At 34.5% G+C, this 15,101-nt stretch overlaps 2 protein-coding genes across 6 annotated transcripts in view; both read left to right on the top strand.

Annotated features, from left to right (window-relative positions):
• Positions 1-15,101, top strand: part of LOC127837588 (uncharacterized) — a 377,541-nt gene that overhangs the window by 15,124 nt on the left and 347,316 nt on the right. The window lies entirely within an intron of this gene.
• The window catches only part of LOC127837589 (uncharacterized), a 253,953-nt gene that overhangs the window by 223,227 nt on the left and 15,625 nt on the right, over positions 1-15,101 (top strand). For 3 of the 5 annotated variants that reach the window (XM_052364846.1, XM_052364845.1, XM_052364842.1), the window contains 2 exons: positions 6,380-6,527; positions 6,846-6,985. The exons of the other annotated variants lie outside the window; for them this stretch is intronic. In XM_052364846.1, coding sequence (XP_052220806.1) covers positions 6,380-6,527; positions 6,846-6,910 — 213 coding nt within the window. In that variant the 3' untranslated portion in view covers positions 6,911-6,985. Of the gene's footprint in view, positions 1-6,379; positions 6,528-6,845; positions 6,986-15,101 lie in introns of those variants that run through there. 5 annotated transcript variants of the gene reach the window in all.

Raw genomic sequence — 15,101 nt, 5'->3', positions numbered from 1 at the left:
AGTACTGTCAGTACTTTGATCATTATTATATGCACAGTTGAAACATGCTTGTAAGTGCAAAATGACTCACTTGAATGGTGTGCACCCAGACTAAGGAGACCAAATCCTGTATATGTCACACAGAATTTATGGGAAACTGGGTAGGGTTGTTTATTCCTTTGGAATAAGTATGTGCTGGATGTCTGTTCTGCTTAATATGTCTCTCTGAAATCAGTCTGGCGTCACCGTTCGGGTTTAAATGCATATTGTTTTAAAATGTAATCAATGTCACTATAGTCTTAGTCAACAGGGTCTGTTAGTTTGTATCTTAGCTCTGGTAACCATTGCTTATCAGTTCATTTCCGACCAGGTCAGAGTTGATAATCGATTTCTTAAACCATTTTATACTATGCGCGTTAGTGCCACTTTTGTTTACAGTGTCAGTATTTTAGTTCATTATATCTTATGGCAGTATTTAATTATGGATGAGCAATGGTAACCCAACTTTTAATTTAAATATGTATATAAAGAACAAGTATATGAAAACTAGGAAATATTTTACTCCTCAAAGTCTCTTATAATTCTTACATAGAATGGCCATTTTTTATGTTTTATGAATGTTTTCATGCTTTGTTATAAGTATGTACATGAAATGGATGAGACTAACCACTTAAATAAAACAATGAATTGAATATATTTGTTCAGTAATATGTATACATGCATAATATGTATTATAATACTTATTATTTTAAAGAACAATTATGAAGCAAACAAGTTTGTTTAACACGGCTAATTTCAATATAAATGCATATAAATTTGAAATATGAAGAATTAATTACATGTAATACATGTTGTAGATGCTTTATTTTCAAATGATAAGTAAAACAAAGTAAAATTGTTGTGTTATATTCTTTGCTGTTGTGGTACTTTAAGCAATGCAAAGGGGGTACAGCTGGTGCAATAGGAAAGCGGGATGAGCTCGTCAGCTGCTCACAGTAAGTCCTCTTCCACCCACTAAATCCCATACGCTTTACGGTAATTGTATTCGCCATACACCTGCAATAAATCCGCACTTCTAACGTAACAGTTACATTTCTAATTATGTATCAGTTATTACTTAATGTTTCTTATAAATAACGTAATTCCTAGATATTAAATTATAATTGATCAACATTTTGATTAAGAAAATCAGAAGCAACTATACAAGAGCAAAAAGATGTGTTTGTGAAACACTATGTCCCCCCTATTTTTGACCTTTGACCTTTAAGGATGACCGCATCTTGACCTTGATCAAAATGTGCAGCTCCATGAGATACACATGTATGCCAAATATGATGTTGCAATCTTCAATATTGCAAATGTTATTGCAAAGGTTAAAGTTTGACGATTTTGACCCATATTCTTATGCCCCCGGATCGAAAGATCGGGGGTATATTGTTTTTGTCCTGTCTGTCTGTCCAAAACTTTGACCTTGGTTAAAGTTTAATTACGTTTGCAATATTGGACATAACAACTTGATATTTACCATGCACGTGTATCTCATAGAGCTACTCATTTTGAGTGGTGAAAAGTAAAGGTCAAGGTCATCCTTCAAGGTCAAAGGTCAAATATCATTGTATTTTTTAACCTGCGTTAAAGTTTTATCATAACTTTTTAATATTTAACTCAGCATCTTCATATTTTGCATGCATGTGTATCCCGTGGAGCTTCACATTATGAGTGGTGAAAGGTCAAGGTCATCACTCAAGGTCAAAGGTCAACAATTAAAATTTTTTTATATCAATCTCTTATTTACTTTACGTGGAGCTGCACATTTTGAGTGTTGAAAGGTCAAGGTAAACCTTTAAGGTCAAAGATCAAAATATAAAAAACATAAATTTTCATAACTGTTTTAATATTTAACACATGTGTATCTGGTGGAGCTGCACATTTTGAATGGTGAAAGGTCAAGGTCATCCTTCAAGGTCAAAGGTAAAAAAAGCGGTGTTTTAGGGGGCATTGTGTTTCTGACAAACACATCTCTTGTTTACCTCTGACCCTGAAGAATAACATTGACCTTGACCTTTCACCGCTCAAAATGTGCAGCTCTATGGGATACACATGCATGCCAAATATTAAGTTGCTATCTTCAATATTGCAAAAGTAATGGAAAATGTTAAAGTTTGACGCAAACCAACAAGCCAACAAACAAATCAACAGACATGGCAAAACAATATTTCCCCCAGTATATACTAAGGGACATAAAAATGAAATCTATTCGATTTCAGTGTAAACGAGTAAATACCAAGGGACCTTTTAATTAAAATGTATTTGTTTATAGTTTTTCAGAACTTGTATGATAGGCAGGTTGACGCATATACAACATCGAGAGCGAATGCTATCTTATAAATATCTGTTGAATGTTCATCCATTTTAGAATACGAGTCTTTTCAGTTCCAAGAAGGTATACAATGTTACAGGTCATGTCTTTACATCCATTTGAAACTTATCACGCACATACAATCCCCTCGATCGAGTCTGTTTTTAGGTATACCAAGCGTTCGAAACCAGCTATATTTCGCTGATGTCGACAAAATATTCGAATCAACAACACACCGTTTCATTTCTTTATATTAAAACAAAATCAAGTAAAACTATTAATGCAAATTTGTGTTGATAACGTTTATATATGAATCTCCGGATTACATATGTTTTTATATTTGTAAATATTTTTATACATGCACAAAAGCATGTCTTTGTTGAGTTTTTGCATTATGCTCTTGATACAAAATGTCAACTTTAACCTCAATTGGTATTAAAATTTATTATTCCTTCAACCGTGTGCGTCTGAAATTACTTTCATAATTTAGGACCCAATTGTATATCCTACATAAGAAATTATATTAAAGACATATTTCAAAATTATTTCAGGTAAAAAATAAAACAAATACAGTGTACTTTATAGCAATAGCCCAAAAGTTCAAAGTTATATGTGGTTTGAAACCATATATTTAACGAGATAAAAAACTGTTCGTTTTAATTTTGTGTTTGCCAATATATTCCATGTGAATTTCTCGCCACGATATCCAAACATTTATGAGCGAATGAGAGATTGGCTTAAGGCAGCATCAGAAGCACGATGTAGTTCTCATGAGCTGCTCGAAGCTTATCTCGCGTTCACTCGTAAATGTTTGGATATCGTTATACTTTACGAAATATTCGTTGACTTTCAGTGTTTATGAGGCTTTAATTTTAATATACACACTTTTCCATGTTATCAGATGCTGTTCAAACCAAGACGACTGTAACAAACTTTTGTGTGGAATTAGACAGGGTAATTACTTTTATATATTCATATGTATGATAATCAAATTGGTATTTGTTTTTAAGTTGCCAACACTTGTTTCTCATACATGCATAATATACTTCATTTAGATGCCAGCATTTTGAGATTTACTCACTTGTGTGAATTTTCTGCATTGCATCATTTATTATATAATATCACCAGTAAGATAATTCTATAATGAAGAGTAAATTACACAAATTGAGATTTTGCATAGTATTTATCTCAGTTTTTTTACTAGAAACATTTCAGAGCATTTAACAAATATGCAGAAAGACAATAACTATGTTTTTCAGTATTTCCAACCCTAAACATTTTATTTCACCAATAAAAATTTCAAGCGCGGAGTCATTTGCCTCCTGCTTTTAAATATCTTTATTAATCCCTAAAAATCCTTGCTCAAATCCCTGCGGAAGTAACCAAGGTGCGTTTAAATTTGAAAATATATACGCACATCACAATGTATCATTGAAAGATTTCGATAACACTTTTAATGAGTACCATTGCAGTATTTACCCTTAACAAATATGTACACATTCTGACTTCTGATCAAACGGTTAAAGGCATTTTCATTTTTTATTGATATGCTACGATATATTCTTATATGATGACACCTTGACATAATTCTTTGCAAAAAACACGCATAATTCTTGGCATACAACACGCATTATTCTTCGCATAAGACACGCGTAATACTTTGCATAAAACACGCATAACTCTTTGCATAAAACACGCATAATTCTTTTCATAAAACACGCATAATTCTTTCACTCCAGCAAATTGCTGTACAGACAATCCTGTTTTGTCGAAGCCATATGTATTTTTATCTTCTATTAAAACCAGCTTGAACCTAAATTCTGAATACAGCGAATAACTTTCGAAAAATGCATTTTATTATTTTATTATGTCCATTCACTAAACATATTTCACCAAAAACGTCTTTAAACCCAATTCAACGAATACAACGACTCCTCATATGGGACAGTAATGCCGCGGCGTATTGAGACTCTCTACCAACCATTGTTGTATAATTGTATATAAGTACACTTACAATGTTTAGTTTTTCATAAATACATGCCAACAAAGCGGATTTTAACGGGAAAGGATACATAATAAAACTTGCATCTAAATATACCCACGACTGTCGGTTCCGCGTGATTATCGCGATGCCGTCTGAAAAAAACGTCCACAACAATTCATACTTGAACGCTTCTAGTAATACCTAGTTGCATTCCTCGGAAAATAGTGCCATGATTCATATGATTAATCATAATAATTATATGACGAAAAAAACAAATAATAAGATTGTTTTAATAACTAGTCACAGCTTAATAATCTTTGTTCAATAGATGTACAAATATTATATGTTTTCTCCACATGTACCATACGCTTATTTGCAAAGCAAGTTCATGATTAATATAATTAATATAATTATATACACGTGCTTTTAGACAATACAAACACATCTCAATGCTACTTCTGCGACTCATCCAAGTCTGATCAGGCATCAGTCTCCAAACCTTCGGACTGTATCACTCTCACTACGTGTGATCCCGACCAGGTATCTTTTTATGTATGGAACCCCTTTTTGAGTACAGCACGACTGCTTATCATCATTAGAAACCACGATGGAGGTTTACGTTAGAAAATAAGAAATGTGATCCAAATAAATGAATACACCTTACATCTATATAAATTAAATGGATGTGAACCGGACATCAATGCTTTAGAGAATACATGAAACCGTAACCAATTTACTAATGTTACATTATAAAAAACAAGCAATGCATTCAGCCGAGCCATGTTCATGATTTAACAGAACACAATACATTAAATACTGTATTTTTCCAGTGTAATGTTCAAACTTCCAAACATGTTAGTAACGTTTGCACTAATTTTTGCTTGAACATGTCTATAGTGTTCCTGCATATTTGTATATCAGAGGGTTCAAAAAGTTATGTTTTGTTATGTGTAACTCTGTGTGACGGACCCTATAATTACTATAGAATGCGTGTTTGTATTGTCAGGTTTGCTATGCCAACAATCAGTACCATCCAGGATCGGCTACGACGTACGAATACGGGTGTCAGAACAAATTCGTGAGTCGTGATACAGTTAATGGTCATGCATACAAATAGCGCAATCGCATCTGAGAATGTAATGCTATAAGAATAACATAAACGTGCAGTGCCGAATCAATCAGACAAGCCGCTGAAACTGTTTCTTTTACCTACCTTTGTCATTATACATGTTTGACCAGTTTAATGAATGCATAATTTAGGAAAATTCGTATACAATGACAATCGCGTTTGCTGATATACACAAATTGAATAATTTAAACGCTTAGTCAGTGTACTCTGCTAATGCTAATACTTGAATACTAGTATATACGTAAAAGGTAATTCGTTCAAAAAGAAGACGAGTAATGGCGTAATGATGAGATCGTTGTTATCTGATCCAGACAATTCTATGAAAGAGCGTTTATACTAATCGTAATAAAGTTATGCTGACATTGGGTGTAATCAAGCTATTTCGTTTCATCGAAAGTAATATTCGTTCTATAATATTAAAAATACTGTTGTAACCACAGACCCAGTACTAGAAAAGGTACATGTATTGACGCACTCATTTTCATATGAGCCTCGTCCTATGAAACGTCGTTTAGAACATGTGCGTAAAGTGTCGTTCCAGATAAGCCTGTTCAGTCCACACAGGCTAATCAGGGACGACACTGTCCGCCTAAACCGGATTTTTTATAAGAAGAGACATTTTTAGACGAACAATATCATACAAGCGGAAAGTGTCGCCCCTGATTAACCTGTGCTGACTGCAGGTGCTAATCTGGGACGACACTTTACGCACTTGCATTAAACCCCTTTGTCTCAGAGCGAGGCTCATATCAGCAAGGTAAAAGTCCAAAACCAACAGCCGAGCACAACTCCTATAGCAACACAAAAAGTGCAAGACATCGACAAATAAAACAGATGACTCAAACAGAACATCAAACGCAATATAACGTTTAACTGTAAATATGGACTCATAAGCAAAGCCTCAAGATTATTTCAAACTCTGTTTCAGATATGTAGATTATTGATGAAGAGGTTGTTCGAAGATATGCGTCACTGCGACGGTATTTCTTCGTCAGAATGCGAACATGAAAGTGTGGTCTGCAATGTCTGCTGCGGAGATGGAGCCTGTAACTACGGCGATTGCAAGATCCTCAAGGGTATGGTACATTCATAAAATAAGTCTCGTCCTGGTAAAACTGGGTTAAATGCATGTGCGTAATGTTACGTCGTAGATTGACCTTTGCACGTGTCTATAATGGGATTCGGAACCGGCATTATTAAAAGCAAAATTTAAACCATATTCTGAATCCTAAGAACATACCAAGATGTATTTAAAACAAGTTTAGTGATACACGTTTTATCTACAAGATTTATTATTTAACAACTTTGATTGATGATTGTGTATTGACGATTCGATATTTTAGTCATATTGAAAGCTGAACATGTCGAACTAACGCAGTGTCAGCTCTTTTCAGTGCACCTTTACAACCTGTGGAAACTAGGCAAGTTCAACGAAACTACCCTTAAAGTCATTCCATAGGCGCTGGGATTGGACCCGTCAGATGTAGTTGGTTCAACTGTGTAGTTTGACCGTTAATAAAGCTGTATAATGTTGTGTGTGTGTGTGCTAATCTATAAGAAAGTTGCAATTAGGTAAATAATTTGTTTTATTCGATCCTTATGCCCGCAATAATAAATCAAAGTACTGACATTACTGGTGTGACGATGCCTTTGAAGAGGATGGATTTATACAAGCATCAATTTAAGTTGATCTACATCATCACAAATGTGTATATGGGTTCAAAAAAAGTTTTGGTACACAAATTTTGGGAACGAAAAAAAAATATGCCAAAAAACATTTGGTTACGAAAAAATTGGTTACGAAAAAAAATTGGGTACGAACATTTTTTTGCAACAAAATAAAAATTGGCTACGAATAAAATATTGGGTACGAAACAACTTTGGTACGGAAAAAATGGGTGTACGGGGACGTAGTTCCCCTGGGGAACTTGACCCAAAGTCAAGTCACATATTTCAATCTAGGCCATGTCAAACTCAAAGTGTCAAAGTCAAATGAAAGATGCATTCATTAATTATTGTCCCATTGTTTACTACTGCTGTTAGTTTTTATATAATATAACTGATGACCATCATGTGAAAGAAAATTCACAATAGCTAAGTATATCAGGTTTAGCAGCCTTTTAGATAGCAAAGTTGGCTAGTTTTCAATGTCGCTTCTGGGGATCAAACCCGCAGCACATCCTCCTGCAATCAAAGACGACACTCTACCACTAGGCTTTAAGGAAGATTCTGAAAGATTCGATCCCTCGTTAGAGCAACCAAACCAAAAATTAAGTCAAATATTGCTGACTCGGTATTATTGAGTCAGTTCATGAGAGATAATGGAAGATGCAACATCTCTCACGCCCCCTAGCATCGCCTTAAGCAGTATTCAATTCGCAACAAGAAAGTGCTGGAGTCATTGATCCCGAGGAACCATAAACAAAAGGGCCATGATGGCCCTGTATCGCTCCACGTTTTTTTTAATGTGAAACAAGGGCTGTTTGTAAAACATGCATGCCCCCCATATGGGCTGTCAGTTGTAGTGGCAGCCATTGTGTTAATACGTTTTTTTGGCACTGTGACTTTGACCTTTGACATATTGACCAGAAAATCAATAGGGGCCATCTGCGAGTCATGATCAATGTACCTATGAAGTTTTATGATCCTAGGCGTAATCTTTCTTGAGTTATCATCCGGAAACCATGTAACTGTCAAGTCACCGTGACATTGACCTTTAACCTAGTGACCTGAATGTCGATAGGGATCATCTGCGAGTCATGATCAATGCACCTATGAAGTTTGAGTTATCATCCGGAAACCAATTTGCTAAGTTGTGTTACCATGACCTCGACCTTTTGACCTAGGGACCTGAAAATCAATAGAGGGTCATCTTCGAGTCTAGATCAATGTACCTATGAAGTTTCATGATCCTAGGCATAAGCATTTTTGAGTTATCATCCGGAAACTATTTTACTATTTCGGGGCACCGTGACCTTAACCTTCGTCCTAGTGACATGAAAATCAAAAGGGTTCATCTGCGAGTGGTGATCAATGTACTTATGAAGATTCAAGATCCTAGTCAAAAGCGTTCTTGAGTTATCCGGAAACCATTTTACTATTTCGGGTAACCGTGACCGTGACCTTTGACCTAGTGACCTCAAAATCAATAGGGATGATCTGCGAGTCATGATCAATGTACCTATGTGGTTTCATGATCCTAGACCTAAGTGTCTTGAGTTATCATCCGGAAACCATCTGGTGGACGGCCATACGGCATACGGATGGACGGACATACCGACATGGGCAAAACAATATACCCCATCTTCTTCGAAAGGGGGCATAAAAATCGTGCAATGCGCATGGGTTGAAATGTACTCAAGCATGTGACTTTCTCTTTAAATCCCTCGCCCCACTGGACGCTTTAAGTTAGAAGGGTGAGCATTTTTATATATAAATTTTGCCCCAGGGGCAAAATTTGAACAAATTTGGTAGAAAACTATAAGATGTCACTACATACCATTTGGAAGCCATTTGCCCAATGGTTATGGACAAGAAGATTTTTAAAGTTTGCACAAAAGAGGCTTTATTTAAGCATATGTTCAGTTTTGTGACCCCCCGGGGCAGGGTCAAATTTGAGCCCAGGGGAATAATTTGAACAAATGTGGTAGAGAACTATTAGATGTCACTACATACCAAATTTAGTAGCCCAAGGCTCTATAATTATAAACAAGAAGATTTGTTAAGTTTGCACAAAATAGGCCTTATTAAAGCATACGTTCATTTTTGTGACCCCCGGGGCAGGGTCAATTTTGACACCAGTGGCATAATTTGAAAAAACTTGGTAGACAACTTTAAGATTTTAATGCATAACAAATTTGGTAGAAATAGGCCCAATGGTTAGGGACATGAAGATTTTAAGTGTGCACAAAATAGGCCCAATATAAGCATATGTTCAATTTTGTGACCACTGGGGAACGGTCAAATTTGATCCAAGGGGCTTTATTTGGGAGAGGAGTATTAAATGTCACTACATACCAAATTTGGAAGCCGTATGCCATACGGTTATGGACAAGAAGGTTTTTAAAGTTTGCACAAAATAGGCCTTTTTTTAAGCGTATGTTCATATTTGTGACCCCCGGGGCAGGGTCAAATTTGACCCAGGGGCAAAATTTGAACAATGTAAGTAGAGAACTATTAGAATATAAAGAAGTGAAACTCCAGCTGCTGGATCAGTATTGAATTCTCATTAAAAACAATTAGTTGGTCCTTTATTTAAGGCAAGTGAATGATTGCCCAAACAGTGCAGCACAATACAAACCAACATAAACACAAAATATGAATAAAGCTGGGGTCACCGCCTTGGAACGGTCAATGCAAAGCATTGGGGGTTTAAACCGGTTATAGAGCACTCAACCTCACACTTGGCCCAGCAATATTCATAATACATTTAAGTGTAAATAAAATTTAACGTGAAAGCATTGTAACTCAAATCAAACAATAATAAAAGGGAATTAAAACGCATTCAATTTAATTACAATTTAATTACTCAATGGTATTGAAGATACCAGAGCAACAGAGTTACAACTTTTTGACGAACGATAAAATGAAACTTCAAACAAGTGTCAACTACATTCCTTCTTTTTAGAAAAAGATTCAAGAATATAGCGTCATTAAGTTAATATTTCAGATAATCATCGCGCAAATACAGGAAGAAGCAGCAATAATGGGTGTAAACATTCCATATTAAATTGCTAGGTTGTTAATGTGACTGCTAAAAATTAAATTAATAATAATTAAATAAAAAAAGAAACGCCTATCAGAGAGAAAATATAAAGAAAATTGAACGTTATAAACCCAATGACCTATGCATATAGCTTACAACTGGAAAGTTGATCGTATGACGTCAGAAAATCCATGTACCCAGGAACAGAGAAAGGGTTATGACGTAATTGGCAGGCGAAGACACAATGACGTGAAAAAAATCCAGGGGCAGTGGTGTAAAGTAATTATAAAACTATTAATGGGGGGCTACTGCAAAATTGTACTACTAATAAAACAAGTTTAGTTTATTAAATATTAAGAATAAAATATATAAACACAGTAATTCCATTACAACGACATTATTGGAATCAAACAGTATATAGGTGTTTTGACAACTGAGGACAGAAATGATTTGATTTTCGATTTGATACCAAATGTAGTTTTTATGCAGATTTGTTCATACGACACAATGACACAATTTTATTCAACAGTGAAAAATGCCTATAATGTAGTTTTCGTGCAGATTTGTTCATACGACACAATGACACAATTTTATTTAACAGTGAAAAATGCTTATACTATCACTAATGATTCCAAATTTTAAGAGAAGAAAGATATAGTGAATCGAAAACCACCAAACACGTGTTTTAAGTACATAAGCATCGTATCCTTTTGATAAAAACAAGTTAATTAAATTGAAAAGTTTAATAAGAACATTTGGTTTAACATATTTTAATTTGCGGACATGCTTCAAAACATCTCCGTAAAATGATGGATGGGAGATTTCATTATTTAAATGCCATTTGAAAGAAACATTATATTTTGAAATTAAATCACCATACTTTGGTAAATTTACTTCTTAGGTTATGATACAAAAAGCCTTGTTTTAGCAATTTTTTTGTTAATATAAGATTACGATCATTAAAATCTTTAATACATGAACATGCTCTGGCATAACGTACCAACTGCGAAATACCATAGGAAGGTCCTTTAGGAATGTTGCCATCAAGGAACGGAAAATTCACAATTTCAAAGTTAGAATCGTCCCGTTTGTCGTATAAACTAGTTTTGATCAAATTATTATTAATAGTTAAATGTAAGTCTAAATACGCAGCATCTGTATTGGATATACACGATCTATTTAAGACTAGTTCTTTTGGGTAGATTTTGTGAATATATTATTCAAATATTGGATTATCTAAATTAAGAATGTCATCAATGTACCTACTAGTAAGGTTAAAACAATTAATCAAATCTACTTGCTTAGTTTTAGATTCTAACATAAATTCGCTTTCATAACAATATAAAAAAGGTCAGCTATAAGTGGCGCACAATTAGTACCCATAGGAGCGCCAATAATTTGTTTAAATATTTTACCATTAAATTCAACAAACAAGTTATCCAGAAGAAAAGTAAGTGCTGCACAAAAGTCAAGACCAGTCCAAATAATATAATTATCTAATATCTGATTAGTAAAAAAAGCTGTTTTAGTGTTTAAAGCTAGATACAAACACTTCTCTCTAGCAAAAGTTTTTTCAATCAAAGAAACAAGTTTGGATTTTATTAAAGCGTGAGGAAGCGTTGTATATAGTGTAGAAAAATCATAAGTATTTACCTGTGACACCTTATATTTTTTATTTTCAATTTTATCAATAACTTCTAAGGTGTTTGTTATTGACCATAATAGGTTAATATTACTATTTTCATACACTTTATTACAAAATTTAGCTATATGATATATTATAGCACTCAATGCAGATGTAAGATACACTGATAATTGTTTGGTGGTACAAGACACTGAATTAGCGATAAAACGACTTGTATATGGCGTCTTATGTAATTAAGGTATCCAGTAAAGTGATGGCAATTTCTTGTCAGTAATATTGACTATTACATTTAATTGTATGCATTTGGCAATATGGTCGGTAATAATTTCATTAGGTTGCTTATTGTACTCACAATATGATGTAGTTCGTGAAAGTTCTTGTGAAATAGTTTGAACATAAAACACTCGTCATATTATTATAACATTATTAGCAGCCTTATCAACAGGAACTAAGACGAATTTAGATTTTAAGTCTTCAAGCAATTTACAGAGATTTTGTTTATTAAATTTAGGTGACTGTGGTAGGGCCAAAGTATTTGTATCATAAAAACATATTGAATTCATGGCCATACTAAATATTTATGTTTTCCAATCATTGAGTGCAGTAATTTCAGCATTTTCCTTCCTGCACCATTTAGTGCAATAATCATTAAGGATGTTACGATAGTCTTAATGCAGTCATCAAAATCAACATGAATAGGCAGTCTGTACTTAGGGCCTCTGCGTAGTAAATTTCTAAGGTTTTTATTTTGAATAAAATTAAGGTTCCCAGTAATAACATGTCCAACTGGACCATATATATATTTAGAATTAGTACAGTCACATAATGTAGGAGAATTTCTTATTACATTTATATATGTGGAAATAGAATTATAATTAAAAACGATACTTCTTACAGGTTTACTATATTTGTAGCAAATAAGTGGTGATTCAGTATTGCGGAAATAAGGGGGAATCAACAGACGTACATTTTTTTCATTGAATATTTTAGGAAGGGCAATTAAATCAAGACTTTGTTACAAAACTCAATTTTGATACGATTTCTAGTTTTGTTAAGTACATTTTCAATAAAAGGTTTAAGATAGTAGTCAGTGAAAGATTCAATAATACAAGCGCATTCATATAGAGAGTCAGATTGAAGTAAAATAAGTTTACATTCCTTATCAATATGCGCCAACGAAGAAACAGAAAGAGAGCAAAGTGCACTTAGTAATTTATGTTTACCCCCATTTTGTAATAATGTGTAGCAGTCATTAAAAGAAAGCAAACGTTTAAATTTACGCCTTAAGTTACCATTTTTCCTAATGCCATGTGAACGTTTATTTCTTAGACGTTTACTAAACAGAGTAAATGAATTAATCGATTTATTTTGAGAAATTGTTCCAACATTTAGAATATTATCATTTAATCCAAGTTGGTAAGCTGATTGCAAACGTTTAATCCATTCAAATTCTGACATGCACCTTGCTTTTAATTGGCACTGATTTGAAGTACTATTATTAAAAATAAGTTGCTCCACAGGCTGAATTGAAATATTTGTTACGCTATGACCCGTTTTATTAAAGTGCTGGTAAATGAAGTTAGAAAATTTATTGTTATTTTTAGTTAAAAAAAAAGTTCCCTAAAACGTTTTTTTAAGTGATCTACCAGTCTGCCCAACGTATTGCGCAGCACAACAGTGTACATTTCAAGTAATAACATAAACCACATGCATATAATTTCATGAGACATCGGATTTAATATTAACTGAAAATTTACGGTTCTTAACAGATGAAAGAATAAAAGATGACATATTTAAAAACTTGCAACATAAACACTTCCTGGAGTTGCACTTATTTATTGTAGGATACCGATTACACGGAGCTTGATTACGCTGCGAACTAGAACCCAGCCGCATTGTACCTCCAATGAAAGATCACTACATACCAAATGTGGTAGCCCAAGGCCCTACGGTTATGGACAAGAAGATTTTAAGTTTGCACAAAATAGGCCTTATTTAAGCATATGTTCATTTTAGTGATCCCCGGAGCATGGTCAAATTTGACCCCAGGGACATAATTTGAACAAATTTAGTAGCGGTCAATTATATGCCACTACATATCAAATTTGGTAGCCCTATGCCATACTGTTATGGACAAGAAGGTTTTTAATGTTTGCACAAAATATGCCTTATTTAAGCGTATGTTCATTTTTGTGACCTCCGGGGCAGCGTCAAATTTGACCCCAGGGGGCATAATTTGAATAAAATAAGTAGGGAACTTTACGATGTCACTACATACTGAATTTGGTAGCCCTAGGCCCTACGGTAATGGACAACAAGGTTTTTTAAGTTTGCACAAAATAGGCTTTATATAAGCATATGTGCATTTGTGTGACCCCGGGACAGGGTCAAATTTGACCCCAGGGAAATAATTTAAACAAATTTGGTAAAGGACTATTAGATGTCACTACATACTAAATTTGGTAGCCGTATGTCATACGGTTATAGACAAGAAGGATTTTAAAGTTTGCACAACATATGCGTTATTTAAGCGTATGTTTATTTTTGTGACCCCCGGGGCAGGGTCAAATTTGACCCCAGGGACATAATTTGAACAAACTAAGTAAATAACTCTTAGATGTCACTGCATACCGAATTTGGTAGCCCTAAGCCCTATGGTTATTGACAAGAAGGTTTATAAAGTTTGCACATTATAGGCTTTATATAAGCATATGTTCATGTGTGTGACCCCTGGGGCAAGGTCAAATTTGACCCCAGGGGCATAATTTGAAAAAAAATGGTAGAGGACTATTAGATTTCACTACATACCAAATGTGGAAGCACTAGGCCCGATGGTAATGGACAAGACGATTTGTAAAGTTTGCGAAAAATAGGCTTTATATAAGCATATGTTTAATATATTGACCCCCGGGGCGGGGTCAAATTTGATCCCAGGGGCATAACTTGAACAAATTTGAAAGAGGTTCACCCCTGGAACATTTGTGAGAAGTTTTATCAGAATTGGACTTGTTGTATAGGAGTAGAAGATGTTTAAAAAAGGTTAACGCACGGACGCACGCACGACGGACACAGGACCATGACATAAGCCACGCTGGCCTCTGGCCAGTGGAGCTAAAAAACACTTGATTTTTGTTCGAAATAAAATCATTTGATTAATGACAATACTATTATTTGAGCCAGGTCACAGGGAAAGGGCAGTCGTATCAGTTTCCAATTAAACTTTTTGTTATTGTCAGAAAACCGCTTTTAGGCTAACAGCTTTCAAGCAACTGCAGGCTGATCTGAACTGGCCACTGTCGC

This window comes from Dreissena polymorpha, chromosome 7, assembly GCF_020536995.1.
Source record: "Dreissena polymorpha isolate Duluth1 chromosome 7, UMN_Dpol_1.0, whole genome shotgun sequence".
In the NCBI taxonomy this organism is placed as follows: domain Eukaryota; kingdom Metazoa; phylum Mollusca; class Bivalvia; order Myida; family Dreissenidae; genus Dreissena; species Dreissena polymorpha.
This window is presented reverse-complemented; position numbering and strand designations above follow the sequence as displayed.